General features: G+C 42.3%; 1 protein-coding gene across 3 annotated transcripts; it reads right to left on the minus strand.

Moving 5' to 3' along the window:
* Nucleotides 1–302: 302 nt before the first annotated feature.
* cenpi (centromere protein I) lies at nt 303–26,024 on the minus strand. 3 transcript variants are annotated; one of them, XM_038993890.1, is made up of 20 exons: nt 25,769–26,024; nt 24,960–25,097; nt 24,727–24,845; nt 24,457–24,564; nt 24,281–24,329; nt 24,136–24,182; nt 23,743–23,832; nt 23,410–23,541; nt 23,000–23,137; nt 9,443–9,563; nt 9,054–9,148; nt 8,725–8,842; nt 8,461–8,525; nt 8,053–8,162; nt 5,649–5,784; nt 5,271–5,395; nt 4,579–4,627; nt 1,684–1,899; nt 1,019–1,060; nt 303–833 (listed from the first exon to the last, which is right to left on the minus strand). In XM_038993890.1, the coding sequence occupies exons 1-20, from the start codon at nt 25,935–25,937 to the stop codon at nt 690–692; spliced, it is 2,211 nt and encodes a 736-aa protein (XP_038849818.1). In that variant the 5' UTR covers nt 25,938–26,024; the 3' UTR covers nt 303–689. The 3 variants fall into 3 exon arrangements, with proteins under 3 accessions (XP_038849818.1, XP_038849817.1, XP_038849819.1); XM_038993889.1 differs by having other exon boundaries at nt 1,684–1,902; XM_038993891.1 differs by lacking the exon at nt 25,769–26,024 and adding an exon at nt 25,425–25,537 and having other exon boundaries at nt 1,684–1,902.
* Between the last annotated feature and the right edge of the window lie 524 nt (nt 26,025–26,548).

The following is a 26,548-nucleotide window of genomic DNA, read 5'->3' on the forward strand; positions in this document are numbered from 1 at the left end:
TAAGCAATGGGCTGAAATAATTGACTCAATAAATTGACATGAATACAGCTATAATACATGCAGTGTAAACACAGCAGACCTGTTAACCCCATTGTCAGTAATGGTGGTGCTCAGAGGGAAAGTCTGTGGTGGCACAGTGAGAATGGAGGGTGTGTCTGGTTTCCCTGCACCCAGCATGTTCCAAGGTACTGTAGCTGGAGAGAGTATTAAATATCCAGATGGATCCCTCAATTAAGGGTAAATGTTGTTTTCCAGATGGTGGAGCCAATAACTGCAATAGACACTGATGATTTCACCCTTAATGAATTCTACAAATGGTTTTTAATAGAAAGGATATTCACATTTTCAATTTAGTAACAGATCAGGGGGATGCTTTTGTCCCCAAAAATAAAAAGAAGATAAAATGCTTTCTTATTAATGTACAAGTTGCACCGAAATTATAGATAGATAGGTAAGCTATACAAGAAAACAGACAACACCAAGCATAATTAAAATATGGACAAAACTAAATAAAATGCAGTCAGGATTAAAAATAGTGGCTATTTACAGAGAAAAAGACACTCAAGTCTCATGTGAATCTTTCCTTGGAGAATATGGCAAGAGATAAAATATGTTCAAGTATTTTACAACACGGAGAAGTGTCAGAGTCTTTTGTCTTTTCTGTTTCATCCTCTCGTTAGGCATGTCGTTTACCTGCTTGTGGGCTGGCTGCCTCTTTGGCCACTGATTCCAGCCACAGAGCGCCGGTTTATGCTACTTTGGACAAACTGTTGGAGGCCCTGAAAGCCCTGAGAGAAGAGGAACTCCATGTACCAGTTCCACTGCTTCGCCGCCTACAGACAGAAAGACAGACAGCTTTACAGACCATCAACTACATACAGGCCATCCAGGACTCCCATACCTGAGCCTGTGGCTCGCTGATCAATAGAAATGATCATGAAAAATGAATGGCACACTTCAAACGCACATCAGTGCACGTACATGAAAAAAACCGGAAGAAGTAATAAGACTGTGGTACCTTTATGGAATTGAAGTCTATGTCCTTCCTCTCTGGCCAACACTGATAAAGAGAGAATTATTCATATTCAACAGTTACCTCCCTCAGTAGAACAGTGTACTGGGTGTTGAAGCAGTTTCGGACCAAAAGGTACTTGGATTATTTAACATGATGAAAACTCAAGTCTCGTGCAACACCCATGAATAATAAACTGTGATTCTGATCTTCTATGAAATATACATTAATACCACATTCATCCCCTTGTCCGACCTTAAACTTGATTAACTCAACTGGAGAGGATGGCTGCTCTCTTGACGTTTGGAAATTAGACTTCATATATAAACTGAGCACAGGTAGCCTAGTGGTCAAAGCGTTGGGCCACTAACCGAGAGGTTGCTAGATTGAAACCCCGAGATGACGAGGTAAAAATCTGTCGTTCTGCCCCTGAACAAGGCAGTTAACCCACTGTTCTTAGGCCGTCATTGTAAATAAGAATTAGTTCTTAACTGACTTGCCTAGTTAAATAAAGGTTAAATAAAATACATTTAAAAAACAGTTATGTAAATTCTATACAATATATATATTAGTTTCACAGATGTGAACATTATAAAATGCCTGGCAAATTTCAATATGTAAATCACAATACAAATCAAATGATCACGAAAATGAATTAAATCTAAACTCACCTTGTGGTGAAAGTCGAGGGCACAGCCCAGGAAGGCAGGGTGGTGGATGAGGTCAAAGCTGGTCCAGGGCTCAGGCACTTTGCTGAGAGCCAAGAGCTCCTGGTCCACCTCGATGGCCATGCCTGGCAGGAACATCTTGGAGTTCCACAGGCAGCTCACCATGAAGAGCAAGTAGTGGTTAAACTCCTGGCACGTCTGCCTGCTGATGTGAAACGCCTGCTGCAATCGGGGGATGACAAGAAAGAAGAGAGGAAAAAGGGAGCAATGGAGAAATAGTTTAAACACTCAATCAGCTTGTGGCACATGCTAAATGAATAGCCCATCTCGTGGAATTTCACAGGGTCGGGTTTTGCGTGGTTAAATCTCGGGGTCCATTATCTCCAATGTTTGCACGCAATGACCAATCTGCATGCCGTTTACCAGACCCATTTTTCTTGTTAAGTCTGACATTTGGGATAAACATATTGGGTGTCTCAACCCAGAGCCATATATACACACACTGAACAAAAATATAAACGCAACATGCAACAATTTCAAAGATTTTACTGAGTTACAGTTCATATAAGGAAATCAGTTAATATAAATAAATTACTTAGGCCCTAATCTATGGATTGCACATGACTAGGAATACAGATATGCATCTGTTGGTCACAGATACATAAAAAAGGTAAGAGCGTGGATCAGAAAACCAGTCAGTATCTGGTGTGACCACCATTTGCCTCACGCAGCGCAACATCTCCTTCGCATAGAGTTGATCAGGCTGTTGATTGTGTCCTGTGGAATGTTATCCCACTCCTCTTCAAAGGCTATTAAAAAATGCTGGAAATTGACGGGAACCGGAACACGCCGTTGTACACATCGATCCAGAGCATTCCAAAACATGCTCAATGGGTGACATGTCTGGTGACTACGCAGGCCATGGAACAACTGGGACATTTTCAGCTTCTAGGAATTGAGTACAGATCCTTGCGACATGGGGCCGTGCATTATCATTCTGAAACATGCAGTGATGGCAGAGTGCAGGTTCCAGTAGGAGTGCATCCCAAATCACACACAATTCCCTATATAGAATAAAATAGTGCACTACAAAGGGACCAGGGTGTCATTTGAGTATCTGCCCTAAAAAGGTTTGTTTTGTTATCTGGAATAAAATCACTTGGAAACCATCTATATCTAAAAGGATGAATAAATCAAATAAAATCAAAGTATATTTGCCACGTGCGCTGAATACAACAGGTGTAGACCTTACAGTGAAATGCTTACTTACAGGCTCTAACCAATAGTGCAAGAAAGGTATTAGGTGAACAATAGGTTGGTAAAGAAATAAAACAACAGTAAAAAAACAGGCTATATACAGTAGCGAGGCTATAAAAGTAGCGAGGCTACATACAGACACCGGTTAGTCAGGCTGATTGACGTAGTATGTACATGTAGATATGGTTAAAGTGACTATGCATATATGATGAACAGAGAGTAGCAGTAGCTTAAAAAAGGGGTTGGTGGGGTGCACACAATGCAAATTGTCCGGGTAGCCATTCGATTACCTGTTCAGGAGTCTTTTGGCTTGGGGGTAAAAACTGTTGAGAAGCCTTTGTGTCCTAGACTTACTTGGCACTCCGGTACGGCTTGCCATGCGGTAGTAGAGAGAACAATAGCACAACAATAGGCCTCAGGATCTTGTCACGATATCGCAGTGCATTCAAATTGCCATACATAAAATGCAATTGCGTTCATTGCCCTTAGCTTATGCATGCCCATACCATAACCCTACCACCACCATGAGGCACTTTGTTCACAACGTTGCCATCAGCCAAAACCGCTTGCCCACACACCACCATACACGCTGTCTGCCATCTGCCCAATACAGTTGAAACCGGGATTCATCCGTGAAGAGCACACTTCATTGTGCCAGTGGCCATCGAAGGTGAGCATTTGCCCACTTAAGGCGGTTACGACGCCAAACTGCAGTCAGGTCAAGACCCTGGTGAGGACGGCAAGCATGCAAATGAGCTTCCCAGAGATGGTTTCTGACAGTTTGTGCAGAAATCCTTCGGTTGTGCAAACCTAGTTTCATCAGCTGTCCGGTTGGCTGGTCTCAGATGATCCCGCAGGTGAAGATACCGGATGTGGAAGTCCTGGGCTGGCGTGGTTACACGTGGTCTGCGGTTGGTAAGACGATCGGACGTACTGCCAAATTCTCTAAAATGACGTTGGAGGCGGCTTATGGTAGAGACATTAACATTCAATTATCTGGTAATAGCTCTGGTGGACATTCCTGCAATCAGCATGCCAATAGCATGTTCCCCAAAGCTTAAGACATCTGTGGCATTGTGCTGCATGACAAAACTGCACATTTTAGAGTGGTCTTTTGTCCCCAGCACAAGGTGCACCTGTGTAATGATAATGCTGTTAATCAGCTTCTTGATATGCCACACCTGTCAGGTGGATGGATTATCTTGGCAAAAGAGAAATGCTCACTAACAGGGATGTAAACAAATTTGCGCACAAAATTTGAGAGAAAAAAGCTTTTTATGCCCCATAATGACAAAGCAAAAACAGGTTTAGACATTTTTTCAAATGTATTCAAAATAAAAAACTGAAATATCATATTTACATACTGTATATTTGTGTTCAGTGTAATTGGCAGCACCTACTTGAAAATAAAATTTCCTTCATACACTAGAACTGGCATGAAAAATGTAATTTGTGTGTTTTTGGTTTAAACAAGTAACCACCTAAATTGCCTTTTCTTTATCAGCACTTAATTCTAATAGTTTTGTTCATCATGTGGACGGGTAGAAGTGGCCACTTGAGGAGCCTTGAATGGCTTGATTATGCAAAAACACTTAAATATACAAAGCAGAAAATGTATCTTAAAGGGAGAACTTTCATTACCTTGGTCTCCTGTTGTTGACACTTAGCAGAGGTCAGGTTCTTCTTGTACCTGAAAAAACAGCAATGACCTTAGTTGTCTGTTTAAGTGTAGAAAAACAACCACATTGCTTTCCATGTTATGTAAACAACATCTATCCTAAAGGCCATTTATTGCGAGCAGAATATTTTACGATAAATAAAACAACAACCATAGTCGCAGTAAATGTATATCAGACCAGATCTTTGGCCCGTTTTTAATAAAAGCAGTGCTCTCTTGTCACGCTATAGAGGTATGTTTTATGTGTAACACTTGGTTGAACTGTTATACTCAGTATACAGAGGATACAAGCAATTTGTGCGACAAGATATTCGTGCTTCAGTAATGCATGCCGTTTGCATTCTTCATGGCCTTAAAACACTTTCTCCAGGAAAATGGATCTTAGTGCAATTCTGCATCCTGGGCCCTTCATTATCATGAATCATAAATGCAATGTTCTCGCGTGCTGCATCAAGACTGCTTACCATTCACTTCAAATATATATATATAGGAGAAAGTTTGACATCCATGTCGATGCTTTGCACACGACATGGCAGTGATGGTTTGTGAGTGAAAGATGACACGCTAACGTGACTGTGTCGAGTCCCGGTGTCAACGCCGTCAGACCTGGTGTTGACATGATCGTAACGGGGTTGACTTCACCCCTCCTCCCCACCTGTACATGATGTAGCTGAGGCGGTCCACGCTGACGGGGTCGGTGGCGAACAGGGCCGGGTAGAACACTCCCGCAGGGGGCATGACCACGAGGGGGAGCCCGTACTTCAGGAACATGTCACACACCTGCACGGCACGCACCGAGGCACAGGGACACATACGTCAACACCACAGAACGAATATCGTAGTCTCTTTTTCTAAATGGAGCATGAATATATAAAAACTGACATAGTGCATTCTGCTTATAATGAATGTCATTACGATGATCAACTGCTTATAAAACCAAACATTTTCCTTTGTGATCACTAGAAGAGTGCACTGTATTTGTATTTTCTTTATGTATTAAATTAAATGTATTGGCTTAATCTGGATTGATTACCGTCTCGTAGAAGTCCAGGATGAAGCTGAGGAGCAGGCAGTGGCAGCCCTCTAGCTGCAGCCCCACTGTGGCCAGGCGGCCCACGAAACGCACCAGCTCCATGACAGAGTCCATGAAGCCAGACAGAGTCATGTTCCTGGGGAGGCAGAGTATTCACATACTGTAAACCTTTACACAACACAAAACACTGGCCATAATATGAGGGAAGCACATGAATCACAATGATGCATGGGACTACTGAGACGGTCAAAAAGGGGTCTTTGCCCTTGGATCATATGAATTTCTCCTTCAGAAGACCCGTCCATCTTGGTTAATGCAATAAAAGACAATAACCAAATCAGCGCTGAGTGTGAAGCAATGTAGCCGGGCGTTATGAGATGCACACACTGCAGTTCATTCCGATGCTGCGTTCCAAAGGACAGTGCTGAGGATATACCGAGGAGGATGAGAGGAGGCGGCCAACCACACACCACAGCCATTGATTTAAGCATCGCGTTTCATTGAGTTTCCCGCCAGAGATTAAGTTGAAAATGGGAAGGGAATAAAAATGTATTGGAGACCTCTTTAACCTTGATGGGTTCGGATTGGGCGTTTGTGAAGAGTTAGAATTCTGGAGAGGAAGACAATGAAATAAAGTGCATTCCGAAAGTATTCAGACCCTTTGACTTTTTCCACATTGTTACATTACAGCCTAATTCTAAAATGGATTACATACATTTTTTCCCCTCATCAATGTACACACAATACCACGTAATGACAAAAAGGTTTTTATACATTTTTGCAAATGGATAAATAAATAAATAAATGGAAATATCACATTTAATAAGTATTCAGACCCTTTACTCAGTACTTCGTTGAAGCACCTTTGGCAGTGATTACAGCCTTGAGTCTTGTTGGGTCTGACACTACAAGCTTGGCACACCTGTATTTCGTGAGTTTCTCCCATTCTTCTCTGCAGATCCTCTCAAGCTCTGTCAGGTTGGATGGGGAGTGTCGCTGCACAGTTATTTTCAGGTCCAACCAGAGATGTTCGATCGGGTTCAAGTCCGTGAGTGGCTGGGCCACCCAAGGACATTCAGAGACTTTTCCCCGAAGCCACTCCTGCGTTGTCTTGGCTGTGTGCTTAGAGTTGTTGTCCTGTTGGAAGGTGAACCTTCGCCCCAGTCTGAGGTCCTGAAGCAGGTTTTCATCAAGGATCTATCTGTACTTTGCTCCGTTCATCTTTCCCTCGATCCTGACTAGTCTTCCAGTCCCTGCCGCTGAAGAACATCACCACAGCATGATCCTGCCACCACCATGCTTCACCGTAGGGATGGTGCCAGATTTCCTCCAATCAATCAATCAAATGTATTTATAAAGCCCTTTTTACATCAGCCAATGTCACAAAGTGCTGTACAGAAACCCAGCCTAAAACCCCAAACAGCAAGCAATGCAGATGTAGAAGCACGGACGTGATGCTAGGCATTCAGGCCAAAGAGTTCAATCTTGGTTTCATCAGACCAGAAAATCTTGGTTGTCCTTCTCGAAGGTTCTCCCATCTCCACAGAGGAACTCTAGAGCTCTGTCAGACTGACCATCGGGTTCTTGTTCACCTCCCTGACCAAAGCCCTTCTCGCCAGATTGCTGTTTGGCTGGGCGGCCAGCTCTAGGAAGAGTCTTGGTGGTTCCAAACTTCTTCCATTTAAGAATGATGGAGGCCACTGTGTTCTTGGGGACTTTAAATGCTGCAGAAACTTTTTGGTACCCTTCCCCAGATCTGTGCCTCACCACAATCCTGTCTCGGAGCTCTACGGACAATTCCTTTGACCTCATGGCTTGGTTTTTCCTCTGACATACACTGTCAACTGTGGGACCTTATATACAGGTGTGTGCCTTTCCAAATCATGTCCAATCAACTGTATTTACCACAGGTGGACTCCAATCAAGTTGTAGAAACATCTCAAAGATGATCAATTGAAACAGGATGCACCTGAGCTCAATTCAGAGTCTCATAGCAAAGGGTCTGAATACTTATGTAAATAAGGTATTTCTGTTTTTTTTTTTTTTTATACATTTGCAAACATTTCTAAAAACCTGTTTTCGCTTTTTCATTATGGGATATTGTGTGTAGATTGATGAGGAACATTTTGTATTTAATTCATTTGAGAATAAGGCTGTAACATAACAAAATGTGGAACAAGGGAAGGGATCTGAATATTTTTCGAATGCACTGTATGTCTTTAACTCAAAGAAGTTACGGGGCTGAGGTGCTGGAAGTGTGAGTGAGTGAGTGACAGTGAGTGACAGTGGGTGAGTGACAGTGAGTGAGTGACAGTGAATGACTGAGTGGGACAGGGACGTATCTGAGCGAATGAGTGGGACAGGGACGTGTTTGAGTAAGTGGGACAGGTACAGTGAGACTCACATGGGTGTGTGGCTGTTTAGACTGATGTCCAGGCCATCCTCCAGGGCATACACAGAGTGCCAGGTCAGCCACTCCAACAGCATGTTGTTCAGACAGTCAATCACACTGCACTAGAGAGGACAGACAACAGAGGGGTGTTGGAGTTTAAACATATTCAAAGTGGAAAAAAACAAGAGGGATAGTTAGAACTACAACAGGGTTGTGTTCATTAAGGCACACTGTAGCAAAACTTTGTCAAACGTAGTTGCTCCCTGTTTCAGTACGTTTTCTTCTGTTTGGTACGAAATTAATACGACCCGGGATTAGACTGCTGATAGCTGGACTGTACATGGATATGGTGGTATGATGCAATCTTCTTAAGTTTGATTCGAAGCAGGATCTATTTCGAGGGATTCTGTTTACTATTACCTTGAAGAAGAGCGTGGAGGTGAAGAATAGCTGCATGAGGGGCTCAAACAGAAGTTGGCTGATACCTGGGAGAGATGGGGAGAGCAATGAATTCAACATTCCTAACCATGCAATCCCCAGCACATTGCAAGCTGGCAGCATATGCCAGGGAGCCTGGGAAACGTAGTCACGTGCCCCCCCCGTTACAGTTCATCTGTTTAATTAGGGGAGAGAGAGACTGGAGGAAAGGAGCGTGAGGCAGCCAAGCAAACAGGGCCTACTCACAGGAACTGGGGACCACAGGGATGTCACTCAGCAAGCCTAGGATCTGGGGGCGGAGGAGTGAACCATCCCAAACGTTCAGGAACTTGTAGAGGAAGCCCTCTGTGCTGGAGAAGCCCTCCTGAGGTGGGGGGAGACAAAACATATGCATCTCAAATTAGCGTTTGACTGTGGCATAATTTATTAATGAACAGAAGGGGAGAAGTGAGAGCAGAGAAGAGAGAGTTTAACCCACTCTTACAGATACAGATCTGGCAAAGAGGGGAGGGGCAGGGAGGAGAACGGGAGGCGAGAGGGGCCTGGATGGCGGCGATGAGGGGGCTGAGGCTCACCTGGAGGAAGTGCTGTGTGGAGAGCAACCTGTTGAGGAAGTGGAGTGCCTCGGACGAACTCCCAGAGCCCCCGTCCCCGCTGCAGAACAGAAACTCTTAAACACCCCCCCCCCAAAAAAAATGTTTTTTATTTCTTCTTCTTATTATTATTATTATGATGATACAGATTTGTTAGTTCTACAACATTGACACCAAAACTCTTCCTTTTCATAAAAGCTATTCAGACTATTGCTTTGAAATGCCTACTGGGAATTGATGAGGGTCCATTTGGAGGGTACGGAGATTTGAGTGTTTTGGGCTTTTTTCTTTATACTTCCCTCTTTCACGATGTAAGAGAGACAATGGAGGGAAGACGTAGTGGTTGGTGAATGGTTAGTTCATAGTTTTACCCTCATGGAGGGCGTGGCCCAGCCAGAAGTTGAGTCGGAGGAAGGCGGAGTCATCCTGTACGTAGTCCAGGTAACAGAGGGCCAGACTGGAGCCCAGCAGAGAACCCATCTGGGATGGGAGCTGTGGAAGAGGGGGAGATTATTATTAAACCAGTCAATACACACATACACACACACACACACACACACACACACACACACAGTATGAACCCCATCAAACCCCACCACCCATTAAAAACACACACTTATACTCATGAACCCCACTACTTAACCACAAACACAGAGACCATCAAACTCCAAAGTTCCATCATGTTCTGAACAGCTTCATGTCAGGAGATTAGCATTATATTATTGAAGATTCTTCATGTTATTGAATAAGAGGATCTCTGTTGCCAGTGTCCTTGTTTTCATTGAGTGAGCAATCTTTCTGTCACTGACTGGACTAAATCTGTCACATCTACTAATCCTCATACTACGGCCATCATGGATATGTCTGTTGCAAGCAGCATTCAGACATTTCTCCACACGGAGTGGTCTGTCTGTCTATTGTGTGAACAGCTGCCTGGTAATATGGGAACTTAAGCATAATAATTAAATAAAGAAAAAATAGACAGATTGTCAACAGACATGGCTGAGTCTTCCCATAACTAAGGAGCAACGGCATCGTTCGTCTGAGAAACGACTGCTTTTAATGATGGGGGGGGGCTAACATAAGGAATCAGTGATCCCTCAACGATTGCGCCGCTGATTTGTTTGCACTGCATGATCCGACAGTACTAGCTGATCTGTCTTGTCCAACGTCCTGCCCAGCGTTAGTAGCCGTGATGCCATAAAAAGTAGCAAGTGTTGCACATGTTGGCTCCTCGGGGTAGAGCTGGGACGATAAACAGCAAATGATCGACACCGACCACACTAACCACTCGTCGCTGACATTTTGCTGATATCATTCATTACGATAAGTAGCCTATAGTAGAAAAATGTGAAGTTTGAAATGAAATAAGTTTTCTTATATGGGTGATTTTTAATGGGACAACTGATGGCTACAACCATCAAACTAGTAGTAGTTTAAAATGGGGCTGGGCGATATATCGAATTAAATCGATGAATGTATGTTTTTGTGAGATATTCCAATTGCATATATTTTTTTTTTATAAAGTGTTTATGTCCACATGTTTTCATGTTCTTTTTGGTTCCTTCACTCCTGTGCTGTGTTCAATGACTGTAGGCTGTGTGTACCTTCCAAGCACCTTCTCAAGACCACTTCTTCTTCTATGACAAGCAGTTTCAACTCACAACTTTTATTTGTATTTATTCATTTTATTTTTGGGGGCCCATTCCCCCCTTCAGAGGACAAAAATAAACCGCTTTTACAGCTTTTTTGTTGTTTGTTGTTACATGTACATTTTACACACATGGCACTTAATTTTGTTTTACAGTAGTTACATAACAAGCAAAGTAATTTGATAGACAGTACATCTATACTGACCAAAATATAAATGCAACAATTTAACGATTTTACTGAGTTATAGTTCATACAAGTCAGTCAATTGAAATAAATAAATTAGGCCCTAATTAGGCCTCACATGACTGGACAGGGGCGCAGACTTTGGTGGGCACAGTCCCATCCACTTTGGAGCCAGGTCCAGACAATCATTGAGTTTTTCCCACAAAAGGGCTTTATTACAGATTGAAATACTCCTCAATTTCATCAGCTGTCCGGGTAGATGGTCTCAGACGATCCCGCAGATGAAGTAGCCGGATGTGTAAGTCCTGGGCTGGAGTGGTTACACTTGGTCTGTGGTTGTTCAGTATACAGTTGAAGTCGGAAGTTCACATAAACTGAGTATAGATGTATTTGGCTAAGGTGTATCACAATTCCTGACATTTAATCCTAGTAAAAATTCCCTGTCTTAGGTCAGTTAGGATCGCCACTTTATTTTAAGAATGTGAAATGTCAGAATAAGAGAGACAATGATTTTTTTCAGCTTTTATTTCTTTCATCACATTCCCAGTGGGTCAGAAGTTTACATACACTCAATTAGTATTTGGTAGCATTGCTTTTAAATTGTTTAACTTGGGTCAAATGTTTCAGGTAGCCTTCCACAAGCTTCCAACAATAAGTTGGGTGAATTTCGGCCCATTCCTCCTGACAGAGCTGGTGTAACGTAGTCAGGTTTGTAGGCCTCCTTGCTCGCACACGCCTTTTCAGTTCTGCCCACACTTTTACTATGGGATTGAGGTCAGGGCTTTGTGATAGCCACTCCAATACCTTGACTTTGTTGTCCTTAAGCCATTTTGCCACAACTTTGGAAGTATACTTGGGGTCATTGTCCATTTTGAAGACCCATTTGCGACCAAGCTTTAACTTCCTGACTGATGTCTTGAGATGTTAATTCAATATATCCACATAATTTTCCAACCTCATGATGCCATCTATTTTGTGAAGTGCACCAGTCCCTCCTGCAGCAAAGCACCCCCACAACATGATGCTGCCACCCCCGTGCTTCACGGTTGGGATGGTGTTCTTCAGCTTGCAAGCCTCCCCCTTTTTCCTCCAAATATAAAAATGGTCATTATGGCCAAACAGCTCTATTTTTGTTTCATCAGACCAGAGGACATTTCTCCAAAAAGTACGATCTTTGTCCCCATGTGCAGTTGCAAACCGTAGTCTGGCTTTTTTTAATGGCGGTTTTGGAGCAGTGGCTTCTTCCTTGCTGAGCGGCCTTTCAGTTTATGTCGATATAGGACTTGTTTTACTGTGGATATAGATCCTTTTGTACCCATTTCCTCCAGCATCTTCACAGAGTCCATTGCTGTTGTTCTGGGATTGATTTGCACTTTTCGCACCAAAATAAATTTGTGGAGTGGATGAAAAACGAGTTAATGACTCCAACCTACGTGTACGTAAACTTCCGACTTCAACTGTAGATATAGTTTCAGTCATAACTATTATAGAACACAAGCTTTTAAACCCAACCCCTCAGCTACTCTCAGTCCATCCCACCTATTTCCGTATAACTGTTCCCTAATGATTTCCAGGATCCATATATTTTTCAAATGTGCTTTAATGTTTCACATAAATTCTGAACATGTCTAATTGCATAGTATCTACAGATTGTAAGTTAGAGATATTTTTTTTGTTACAAAAAGTACAATATTATTATATTGTTGATTGATTGACTATTGTTGTCCAAATCTCCAAACCGTGCTATTTGTAGGGTTAGAGATTAATGTGATTTTTCAGCCATTCCTGAACCAGTGACCAGAAACAAAGGGTAACACCAAAATAAGTAATCTAATGATGCTGTCTCTTTGTGGCTAAATCTGATGAGATGTTTGGATGCCCAATATACATAACATTCTGTTTGTGGAAATAATTTTGTATAAATCATTTAAATTGAAAAACTAAATTTTGAATCAAGCGGTGTTTTGTGTATCAGTTCATAAACCACGTGCCACGGAATCTCTTCCCAACTATTTTGAAACCTGTATGGTGCTGCGGTCGACATTTTGGTCCTCAAGTAACACTGATATATTTTTGTATTTATGCCTTTGAGTTTTTTGCCCGTTTTGGTCTTTAGTAAAAGGGCAGACAAGTTCCCTACCTTATCCATCTTCCCTCCATTTTTCCAGTAATGCTGCAATCAGTTCGTTGTAATTTTGGAAAGAGCAAACATTTCTATATACACTGCTCAAAAAAATAAAGGGAACACTTAAACAACACAATGTAACTCCAAGTCAATCACACTTCTGTGAAATCAAACTGTCCACTTAGGAAGCAACACTGATTGATAATAAATTTCACATGCTGTTGTGCAAATGGAATAGACAAAAGGTGGAAATTATAGGCAATTAGCAAGACACCCCCAAAAAAGGAGTGATTCTGCAGGTGGTGACCACAGACCACTTCTCAGTTCCTATGCTTCCTGGCTGATGTTTTGGTCACTTTTGAATGCTGCCGGTGCTCTCACTCTAGTGGTAGCATGAGACGGAGTCTACAACCCACACAAGTGGCTCAGGTAGTGCAGTTCATCCAGGATGGCACATCAATGCGAGCTGTGGCAAAAAGGTTTGCTGTGTCTGTCAGCGTAGTGTCCAGAGCATGGAGGCGCTACCAGGAGACAGGCCAGTACATCAGGAGACGTGGAGGAGGCCGTAGGAGGGCAACAACCCAGCAGCAGGACCGCTACCTCCGCGGGGGCTCTGGCAGTGCAGGAGGTGCACTGCCAGAGCCCTGCAAAATGACCTCCAGCAGGCCACAAATGTGCATGTGTCAGCATATGGTCTCACAAGGGGTCTGAGGATCTCATCTCGGTACCAATTGGCAGTCAGGCTACCTCTGGCGAGCACATGGAGGGCTGTGCGGCCCCACAAAGAAATGCCACCCCACACCATGACTGACCCATCGCCAAACCGGTCATGCTGGAGGATGTTGCAGGCAGCAGAACGTTCTCCACGGCGTCTCCAGACTCTGTCACGTCTGTCACATGTGCTCATGTGCTCAGTGTGAACCTGCTTTCATCTGTGAAGAGCACAGGGCGCCAGTGGCGAATTTGCCAATCTTGGTGTTCTCTGGCAAATGCCAAACGTCCTGCACGGTGTTGGGCTGTAAGCACAACCCCCACCTGTGGACGTCGGGCCCTCATACCACCCTCATGGAGTCTGTTTCTGACCGTTTGAGCAGACACATGCACATTTGTGGCCTGCTGGAGGTCATTTTGCAGGGCGCTGGCAGTGCACCTCCTTGCACAAAGGCAGAGGTAGCGGTCCTGCTGCTGGGTTGTTGCCCTCCTACGGCCTCCTCCACGTCTCCTGATGTACTGGCCTGTCTCCTGGTAGCGCCTCCATGCTCTGGACACTACGCTGACAGACACAGCAAACCTTTTTGCCACAGCTCGCATTGATGTGCCATCCTGGATGAACTGCACTACCTGAGCCACTTGTGTGGGTTGTAGACTCCGTCTCATGCTACCACTAGAGTGAGAGCACCGCCAGCATTCAAAAGTGACCAAAACATCAGCCAGGAAGCATAGGAATGAGAAGTGGTCTGTGATCACCACCTGCAGAATCACTCCTTTTTTGGGGGTGTCTTGCTAATTGCCTATAATTTCCACCTTTTGTCTATTCCATTTGCACAACAGCATGTGAAATGTATTGTCAATCAGTGTTGCTTCCTAAGTGGACAGTTTGATTTCACAGAAGTGTGATTGACTTGGAGTTACATTGTGTTGTTTAAGTGTTCCCTTTATTTTTTTGAGCAGTGTATATATGTTTAACTGCATGTGACATAACTCCACCTTTCCTATTCATAATATCATTAACAAAGATACACATTAAAATTATATTCCATAAATATCTTTCTTTAAATCAATTGGTATATTTGAATTTAACCATATTATTTGCTGTAACATTTGTTCTGTCTTTTCTGGAGGATGAAACTAGAATTGCAACCAGCTTTGTATGACTGGTTTAAGAAAGGGCGATATTTTAATCCCGCTATGCCCTCCGACAAACCATCAAACAGGCAAAGCGTCAATACAGGACTAAGATCGAATCATACTACACCGGCACCGACGCTCGTCGGATGTGGCAGGGCTTGCAAACTACAAAGGGAAGCACAGCCGAGAGCTGCCCAGTGACACGAGCCTACCAGACAAGCTAAATTACTTATGCTCGCTGAGGCAAGTAACAGACGGATTACCAGGACATGTACTCCGAGCATGCGCTGACCAACTGGCAAGGGTCTTCACTGACATTGTCAACCTCCCCCTGTCCGAGTCTAATACCAACATGTTTCAAGCAGACCACCATAGTGTTTGTTCTTAAGCACAGGGACTAAGGTAACCTGCCTAAATGACTACCGACCCGTAGCACTCACGTCTGTAGCCATGAAGTGCTTTGAAAGGCTGGTCATGGCTCACATCAACACCATTATCCCAGAAACCCTAAACCCACTCCAATTTGCATACCGCCCCAACAGATCCAGATGACGCAATCTCTATTGCACTCCACACTGCCCTTTCCCACCTGGACAAAAGGACAACCTTTGTGAGAATGCTATTCATTGACTACAGCTCAGCGTTCAACACCATAGTGCCCTCAAAGCTCATCACTAAGCTAAGGACCCTGGGACTAAACCCCTCCCTCTGCAACTGGATCCTGGACTTCCTGATGGGCCGCCCCAAGGGGGTAAGGGTAGGTAATAACACATTCGCCACGCTGCTCCTCAACACGAGGGCCCTTCAGGGGTGCGTGCTCAGTCCCCTCCTGTACTCCCTGTTCACTCATGACTGTACGTCCAGGCATTAAGTTTGAACGATGACACAACAGTGGTAGGCCTGATCACCGACAAGACAGCCTATAGGGAGGTTAGAGACTTGGCCGTGTGGTGCCAGGACAACCTCTCCCTCAACGTGATCAAGACAAAGGAGACGATGTGGACTACAGGAAAAGGAGGACCGAGCACGCCCCCATTCTCATCGACGGGGCTGTAGTGGAGCAGGTTGAGAGCTTCAAGTTCCTTGGCGTTCACATCACCAACAAACTATCATGGTCCATGCACACCAAGACAGTCGTGAAGAGGGCACGACGAAACCTATTCCCCCCTCAGGAGACTGAAAAGACTTGGCATGGGTCCTCAGATCCTCAAAAGGTTCTACAGCTGCACCATCGAGAGTATCCTGACAGGTTGCATCCCTGCCTGGTATGACAAACTGCTCGGAATCCGACCACAAGGCACTACAGAGGGTAGTGCGTATGGTCCAGTACATCACTGGGGCCAAGTTTCCTGCCTTCCAGGACCTCTATACCAGGCGGTGTCAGAGGAAGGCCTCCAGCCATCCTAGTTATAGACTGTTCTCTCTGCTACCGCACGGCAAGCGGTACAGGAGCGCCAAGTCTAGGTCCAAGAGGCTTCTAAACAGCTTCTATCCCCAAGCATCTAATCAAATGGCTACACAGACTATTTGCATTTGTTTTTAAGTCCAGGATTTCAAGCCAATCTATATTGTTGTTGGATCTGATTTTAATAGCTACCATTTTGATGGCCATAATAGATAGATATGCCGACAGTGGGCAACCTTGTTTTACTCCGACAGTTTAGAAGTAGCCATTATTTACTATTTTACACCTGGGATTACTATACATAACTTTAACCCATTGTAGAAGACATTCTCCAAAATTAAAATGGTCTAGGCATTTATATATTAGTTCTAGTCTTACTTGATCAAAAGCCTTTTCAAAATCTGCTATGAATACCAGACCTGTTTCCCTAGATTTTTCATAGCGTTTTATTGATTAAAATACTTGTCTTATATCCAATGTATCTTCCATGTAAAAACCTGTCTGATCAGGATGAATAATATCCGACAACTCACTATTTGCATTTGAGGTTTGGTCCAACAGAATCGGTCATCAGGACAACGAAAACACATTGAGACATTACTTTACTGGAATAGAGGAAAAGTTCATCTTTTTTTATTTTATAAATAATACAAGACATACTTACAAACGACAACTACATCACACCTGCCCAGACCCACCATCTCCAGCATCAGTTGACGCCACATGGTATCAAACTGCACCATTTTGTTTCTCTCCGTAGTCCACGGACCCAAATTCTTGAAAAATAATTTAACCTTTCCATTGCGTTAACCTTTCTAACGATACCCTTTTATTGTTTTAACTCCTCAAATTGTGCACAAAGCAGGCACTACTAAAACAGGAGTATCAAGGAACATTGATTCTGGAAATGTAATACTCAGTTTGTGTCGCACAGCATTGCGGTACCACGTACCGCTAACAGCATTTTAGCCAAAGACTGTTATACAAGCTGTCTAGTCTGTATTTTATAAAAGCGCAATAAGCACAAAACACAATTAGATAAGGAATTGGCGACGTGTTCTGAGAAATAATGTATGCCACTTGATTTAAACATCTGAACAAAGTGGACAGGCTAGCATGCTGTTCAAGCAGTTGGAGACAGACAAAAGAGTGTGTTTATAACAATTCAACTGTTCTACCTTGTTAACTAGCAAATAGATCCAAGTTGGCTGAAATAGCTGGCTACTCACTAGCACGTGGGCTTGTGCTTGAGAGATTGTTTATGAGACCTGTGTTCATTTTCTATACCTGTGTTAATTTTCTGTCATGCCTACTACAAGAAGTTAGTCATTATTAGTGAATGTGCATTATGCATGGCTGTGGTTAAATTTCAAACAAAAAGGGAATTTTCAGACCGACTTCAAAGCCTGGTTAAACTATTTTGATAAAATAATTACATTAATGGGTCTTATGGTTGTTGAAGGCTTATAATCAAATCAAACTTTATTTGCCACATGCGCCGAATACAACAAGTGTAGACTTTACCGTGAAATACTTACTTACAAGCCCTTAACCAACAGTGCGTTCAAGAAGAAGAAAATATTTAACAAGGTCGGCTAAAATAAAAAGTAACACAATAACAAGGGGGGGGGGGGGTCAATGTAAATTGTACGGTGGTGGTTTTTATGAATTGTTCAGCAGTCTAATGGCTTGGGGGTAGAAGCTGTTGAGGAGCCTTTTGGTCCTAGACTTGGCACTGTGGTACCGCTTGCCGTGCGGTAGCAGGGAAAACAATCTATAACTTGGGTGACAGGAGTCTGACAATTTTATGGGCTTTCCTCTGACACCGCCTAGGTCCTGGATGGCAGGAAGCTTGGCCCCAGTGATGTACTGGGCCGTTCGCACTACTGTCTGTAGCACCTTACGGTCACATGCCGAGCAGTTGCATTACCAATTTCACAAGCCTTAATTCATTAGATTATTGCTGACTGTCTGAAATGCAGGGTATTTTACCTTTAGTTGTACAACAAATCTTTAAAAAAGGCTAAGATTTTTAGGCCATGTCACCCAGTTCTAGTTTAAAGGATTTTTAAAAATGTGGTACACATTGTTATAAACTTATCGTTCCATTTATCGTTATCGAATCAATTTAGGCAACTTATTGCAATATGGATTTGTCCTTATTGCCCAGCTCAACAGTGAGGGGAATTTATTTATCGTGAACCGTAAATGTCCTTAAATGTCCCTTTGAAAACGATACGAGTCAGAAACTGTCAAAATTGACTACAAATTGTAAATAGAATAATTTTGGTCATAAAGTCAGTCTTGTCTAAAGCCGAGTTTGGAACAGCCGTGCATCACAATGTGTACATGAAGGTTGGGTTTTGATTTGACAATGTACATGCGGCTACTAACATGGGGTGAACAGCTGCGGTGATTGCTCACTTTCCAAAGTAAGAACCTTATACCAACAGTCAAGCATGGTGTTGGTAGTGTGATGGTTTGGGGATGTTTTGCTGCATCAGGACCTGGATGACTTGCCTTAACACAAGGAACCATGAATTCTGCTCTGTATCAGAATTCTACAGGAGAATGTCAGGCCATCCGTCTGTGTGCTGAAGCGCAGCTGGGTCATGCAGCAAGACACTTGTCAAAAAACACAAATCAAGTCTAAAAAGCAACACATTTGAAGTTTTGGAATGGCCTAGCCAATGTCCAGACCTAATCCCAATTGAGATGTGGCAGGACTTGAAACGAACAGTTCATGCTTGAAAACCCACAAATGTCGCTGAGTTATAGCAGTTCTGCATGGAAGTGGGACAAAATTCCTCCACAGCGATGTGAGAGACTGATCAACAACTACAGGAAGCGTTTGCTTGGAGTCATTGCAGCTTAAGGTGGTACAACCAGTTATTGCGTGTAAGGGGGAAATTACTTTTCCCACAGAGGGACATTGGGTGTTGCAAAACTTTGTTTATGAAATATGTAATTGTTGTGTTATTTGTTCACTCATGGTTTTGGTTGAAGATCTGATAATTCAGTATAAAAAAATACGCAAAAGCAAAGAAAATTTGAAAATGGCCAAACATTTTCGCAGCAGTGTATCTGTTTTGATCAGGTCAATGTATCTGACAAGCAAACAGTATTTGCGAGCGACCATTTTGTAATTGTCAACACTTTATAACTTTTTCAATGTGGCTCCATGTGATACATCTTTGTTGGCCAGTTAATTAATAACTCGTCAGGACAAACAAACCCTGATAAAGTCTGTAAACAGAGCAATGACAAATTTAGAAAACAAAACGACATGGACAGAGCTCATGGATCTGTTTATGGCTCTGGATAATAACAAACAAATTGCACTGACAACGCTAGCCGTCATATTGAGTGGGAGACAAGGTTGAGCTGAGCCCTTGTTCAGTTCTAATACAACCAAAACTGTGCTGGTGACATAGCTCCCCCATGTGGCCCTAAAAAGACATTACAAGTGAAATGGGCAGTGCTGGACACCTTCAATAATTGATTTTTACAGCTAAGAAAAGGAGTAGGGTCGGGCGATATTACTATAGCATCGTCTATCAGCAATGATTGACAGCCATTGCCAATGGTGACGACATTGTGATGTGACAGATGATGGTTTAGCATATTTAAACTTGACTGGAGCTCTGTAGATGTTATATACAGAGCACAAGAAGGGAATGTAGGCTAGACAGAGCAGAGAATTCCACCAAAGCAGAGCAAAATGTCCAGTCAGAATATTCTTTCTCGCTCTCTCTCTGTCAGATGTGTGGGCCTTATAGCCTAAACCTATTCAAAAGTGTATATACAGTGCCTTCAGAAAGTATTCATACCCCTTGACTTTTTGCACATTTTGTTGTTACAAAATAGTATTAAAATGTATTTAATTGTCATGTTTTGACAACAATCTACACAAAATACTCTAATGTCGAAGTTGAAAAGCATTCAACCCCGATTCAATACATGTTAGTCTCTAAGAGCTTTACAAACCTGGATTGTGCAACATTTTCCCATTAATCTTTTCAAAACTCTCCACTCTATCAAGTTAGTTGTTGATCATTGCTAGACAGCCATTTTCAAGTCTTGTCATAGATTTTCAAGCCAATTTAAGTCAAAACTGTAAGTAGGCCATTAAGGAACATTCAATGTCATCTTGTAAGTAACTCCAGTATAGAATTGGCCTTGCGTTTTAGGTTACTGACCCGCTGAAAGGTGAATTTGTCTCCCAGTGTCTCTTGGGGAAAAAAAGACAACCAGGTTTTCCTCTAGGTCTTTGCCGGTGCTTAGCTCTATTCCTTTTCTTTTTATCCTAAAAAACTACCATGCCAATGACAAACATACCCATAACATGATGCAGCCACCACCATGCTTGAAAATATTAAGAGTGGTACTCAGTGATGTGTTGGATTTGCCACAAACACAACACTTTGCATTCAGAACAAAAAGTTAATTGCTTTGCAACATTTTTTTCAGTATTACTTTAGAGCCTTGTTGCAAACAGGATGCATGTTTTGGAATATTTGTATTCTGTACAGGCTTCCTTCTTTTCACTCTGTCATTTAGGTTAGTATTGTGGAGTAACTGCAATGTTGTTGATCCATCCTCCATTTTCTCCTATCACAGCCATAAAACTAAGTGGTTTAAAAATCTCCATTGACCTCATGGTGAAATCCTTGAGCGGTTTCCTTCCTCTCTGTCAACGGAGTTAGGAAGGACACCTGAATCTTTGTAGTGACTGGGTGTATTGGTTCACCATCTAATTAATAACTTCACAATGCTCAAAAGGATATTCAATATATGCTTTTTTGTTTTTGTTTTACCCATCTACCAATAGGTGCCCTTCTTTGCAAGGCATTGGAAAACACCCCTGGTCTTTGTCATTGAATCTGTGCTTGCACAGAGTTAGTCCCTGCAATTTGTTAAGCAAATGTTTACTCCTGAAGTTATTTAGGCTTGTCATAACAAAGGGGTTGAATAGTTATTGACTCAAGACATTTCCGCTTTTCATTTTTTATACATTTGTAAAAAAATATCTACAAACAGAATTCCACTTTGATATTATCGCATAGTGTGTGTAGATCGGTTACAAATTCAGGCTGTAAGAACAAAATATGGAAAAAGTCAAGGGGTGTGAATACTTTCTGAAGGCACTTTATATAAACGGACACTCCTTAACTATCTTGTGACTAACTCTTTAATTCGGTATGAATATGACTTTGGGCTACTGGTAGGCTACGCTTTCATCATTTTACGCCTGCATGGCTTTCTCCTGATGAAACAAATCTATCTAACGGAGTTCCATCTCAAAAAGTTGTTTGAATAGCCTAAAAGCCTATGGTAGCCAGGGGACTAATAATGAGAGAGTACAAACCACATCAAAAGCCTTTTTTTTTAAGTAATACGTTTAATCAAGTTTAAGCTTATTAAGAAATAAATGATCTGTGCAGGGCGTAAAAATCACTCCATGCGAGGTTGAAAACCAAATGGCCAATTTCCTACTAGGCCTATCATAAAAGCTTCAAGACAAGTTAAAGTTTTATCAAATAACCTAAGGCATCGTAAAGTTGCCCCTTTCATAAAGAACAAGAACGAGTCGGAGTCTACAGGCCTAGGCTATTCTCTATCACAGCTTTATGAGAGCCCAAACATACAATATTAAGAGAGGAGGATGAGGCAAATAAAGCAATTATTATCCAGTTCTGAAGACGGTACATTTTGTTTCTATCCAGCCCATGATTTATAACCTAACTCACTACGGCAAGACAGCCCCGTTCATCATCAGTTGACTGTCAGTTTGCTCCGTCATGTGCAAGCCATGCAGACACACACAAACCTGTTCCACACACAAACCTGTTTTCAAGCTCCACCAGAAAGAAATACATACATATAAAAATGTGTGTGTGTATATATATATATATACACATATATACACATATATACACACACACACACACTATAAATATATATACACACACATTATAAATATATATACACTGTATATATATATATATTATATATAGAGCACTCAGCCTCTGTCCAAGGTTTCAACAACATTATATTTTGTCCAGTTGTAGCATGCAATTTCGCACTATAGCTAGGCCTGGGAATTGCCAGGGACCTCACGATACAATATTATGACGATACTTATGTGCCGATTCGCATGTACTGCGATTTTCCCGATTCTATATGTATTGCGATTCAATACTGCGATTTGATGTTCCAAACATATTGCTCACTATACAAAGAGACAAGAGAGAGCATGAGAAAATGAGTTGAGTGTTGAAAACATGTTGGCTCACTATTTAAAAAGGGGGAGAACAGGCAACAGGATGAAAAATACTGGAGTTTAGGCGCAGGTACAGCCAACTAGTGCTAGCTTACGCTACCTATAACAAAGTATTTTGGGAGGGGTTGGCCAAAAGGGGGGCGATACCATTGCATATTACAATGTTTTATGAGTACATAATCACGATTGGGGAAAAAATTGACATCTCCCAACCTTAAAACACAGTATATCCATCCTGCTTAAATCCTCATCTTCCATCTGTCTCAAAACAAGGTACCACAAGGCCATACCATTGTGTGAATAATCAGGATTATGTGAGTGAGTGAGAGATAAAAAGATGGAAAGAGATCAAAGAGCGAGAGACAGAACGATATAGTGAGAAAGCGAGACAGAGAGACAGAGATAGAAAGAGAGAGAGAAGAGAGAGTTACCTCTATGCAGTGGAGGTTGTCCAGCAGCTGTGGAAAGGAGTGGAGCTGCTCCAGGGAGAAGACCTTCCTGCTTCGGCTGGAGGAGGAGTTGCTCTGGATAGACGAGCTCAACGATGGTAACTCCAGGTGATTCAATTTCTGATAGGAATGTCAGTATATTGTAAGTATATTGTAAACAGTTCATTAGGTTATGACAGTGCCACAAAGTGTCTATATCCAGATAGATCCAAAAAGCAAGGTCAGTTGACTCAATGAGTCTCATGGTCTATGGAGGACAAAATGTCCTGACCCCTAAAAAAATGTAAAGTATTTTTTTGTGTGCTATACATTAGCAATAAGACCCTTTATAAAGACTGTGTTTAAGGTCATCTGTCTCCTTGTCAATGGTGTGCCATAGCTCATGGCCTTACCCTCTTTCTGGAGTTGGTCTTGTCTTTGAGCCTGAGGGTCAGGCTGATGTCAGAGGACACCTGGACCTTGTTCCTCTTCTGGACAGCACTGAGCGCCACCTTCCACGTGGAATTGTGGTTCTTAAACCCACTCTGAACGACAGCCGAAAAGATACATGTTGACATTACGGATGTTTGTCAGGGTTTCAATGAAGAGAATTGGATTGGAATTTCAGTTCACTTCCAGATCGGATATGGATGAAATCGATCCCAAACCTGGTGAACAACAAGGTGAACAACAAAGTGTGGTTTGTGCAATGGAAAGAGGTCACTAGGTGTGATCCGTGTACTAACCCTCATTCGTGATGGAAGAGCAAGCGTCACCAACTCGGGGTAAAACACTTTGTACAATGACAGCAAGTGCAACAGGAACGGCTGCCTGCCCTGGGGAGACAGAAGATGAGAGGAAATGAATGAAACTCTCAGTGCAACATGCTCACAGCGTGGACTCCGCTCTCAGGTTGATGGATGTAGCAATCATTTACAGAGTGCAACTACAGATAAATGGTACAGAGGATTAACTATTTATGGGAATTATGTAGAGAGCTACAAACAGTATGCAAGTATTTTCTCCTCCTGCCATTTATCACAACTATTTCATAACGGTAATACAATTGTTAGATGTCTCCCATGCATTCACTTGACAACACCTTAAAAAACAACATAAAAAAACATTATTTGTTTTACCATTTTTGTTTGGAGGTCCAACAGTTTTCTTACTCTGAATGGCCGAACTATGACAGAAAGAAAATAAAAAATGAAGCGATGTTGTGCTGCAGGAACAATCTGGACCTTATGGTAATGGTTCATTGAGTAACAAGAAGTCACTTACCACTTTCTCTCCTTGTCAAAAGGTAAAGCAAATGGCAGATGTAAGGAGACTGAAACACAACAACTCAATCATGATTTAAATAGCAATGCAATCTAATGCCAAAGTAAAAACTCAAGACATTCATTGATATCATCAGAGCGTGGGGGGGGGGGGGGGGATACGACTCCTGCACATACCAAATTCTCTTCAGTCACAAAGCTGAAGATGAAGCCATAGATGGCTCGAAGATGGTCCTTGGAGTCGATCATGTCGAAAACAGTCAGCACCCACCGAAGGAAAAGAACCTGGAACACACCCCATAACACCAGTTTCAAGCACGTATAGGGAAAGAGTACACAGAGCAATTCTGATGAAACTAGTACTATAATGTTACGTTACGTCTTCAGTGTCAACCTTTAAATCTGTGAGTGTGACTTATAGACCTTTGAGACAGAGGAGCTCTTTACCTGTGTGCTGATTGCTATCTTGCCGACACATAACCACGACACTGCTCGAACAACAGCCTCCTGTGGCACCACGGTTGCGGGGATTAGAAACTTCAGGACCCGAACACACGTCCCACCTCCTGTTCAGGGAAAAGAAAGCGCTGAAATGTTAAGTATGGTCAAATTAATTCAGCATAATGTAAATCTATACTTCATGTCAGTCTGTAGTTGCAGTGGCTGCGGGTTGTTCGTACCCATACGTAAGCTCATAGCGTAGTCCAACATGACAGAGATGGCCTCAGGAGGGAGTCCTCGACTGAGCCCCACTCTCTCCACCAGCACCAGGTTCCTCTCCAGTACATCGTTCCCCGAGCATGGGGTACCTGCCTCCACTAGGAAACAAACAACTCATGTGAAGTCACCGACATTCTGTGACTGGATGCGCTTTAGTTACTGTAGCTAGCTAGTTAGCTATTGAATTCCAATGTACTTATTAATAACAAACAATGTTAGTAGGTAACATCCAGCTGTAACATTTCCAATCACATGATTGTATTTATTTTGTACGTTACATGTAACGTTAGCTAGATATCCTCTTATTGTTTATGTGTGATTAACCTTAGCATTAAATAAATATCTGATGAATAATAAATTAAGTTATATGCAATTGTTGTACTTCGTAACTAAATGATGACTTGCAAATTGTGCATACTACATACCTCCTTTCCTTGTTCAGTCTAACCATACCCCACCCACACTTGTTATGCATTAGCTAACTAACGTCAGCAAAATAAGTTACAGTAAAAGGTAACTTTGGAACACAACATCGGCAGTCTCTGTAATGGTTGTTTCTATGTTGTGTCCAAGATAAGTAAAAGGGTGTTTCCAAAACAAGACTGGGCGGGGTCTAGTAAGATCACATAGCAATAAGCTGGGCTGCCATACGGTCAAATAGCTATTTCACTTTGGTTAAAAGGTAGCTACAACATTAACGTTAGCTACGCTTGCGTTCAGCAAGCAATATTATACTAGCAGGCTAGCAAACGTTAACTTATCTTGCTACCTTCTGAGAAGTACTTCAGCGCAAGTACAAATGGATCCCCGGTCTGGTTCTTTCTTCTTTCCTTCTCTGCCACTCGCAAACTTCTGTTAGAAGTTCGGCTTGAAACTGACAACTGGCTTTCAAATGAAGAGTCCAAATCTGTCCTCGTCAGGTTGGAAGCTTTTGCCATTGCTAGCTACATAGTTAAAAATGCACGTATTATCTTTTCCCCAGGCACGAAGTCATCCAAACAAAACTCAAATCTTGCGCGCGACCGTTTGTTGTACGCATGCGCACTAACTACTTCCGAAAATGTCTTGCGCATTAGTATAGCGGTCCAACGTTTCTTCGATGAGGTTTAACGGCGGTTGGCATCTAATCTATGTTGCATTACCGCCACCTACTAGACTGGAGTACAACTCACTTATACTTTGCTTAAACATTTAAAAAAAATACTATACCATCTAACACTACACTCACAAAACAAATAAAATAATAATTATAAAAAATAACACCACCCTACTCCACTATTTAAATATATTTAATCCTACCTCAGGCCAACAAGCTGAAAGGATGGGACACCACCACTTAACACACTACTGATGTCAAGTCACACCCACATACCTCTATGCAGCTGCCACCACAACCTCCATTTCTGCAAGACAGTTGATAACCATTGCTATAAATGCTAAAAATCCAATCTTACTGAAACATAAATCACTTGTTGGCCTATCCCTCGGTACTGGTACAGATCTACTACACAAACAACTCCTCTCAGGATCCCACCCCCTTTACCCATCT

Source organism: Salvelinus namaycush, chromosome 5 (assembly GCF_016432855.1).
Source record: "Salvelinus namaycush isolate Seneca chromosome 5, SaNama_1.0, whole genome shotgun sequence".
Taxonomy (NCBI): domain Eukaryota; kingdom Metazoa; phylum Chordata; class Actinopteri; order Salmoniformes; family Salmonidae; genus Salvelinus; species Salvelinus namaycush.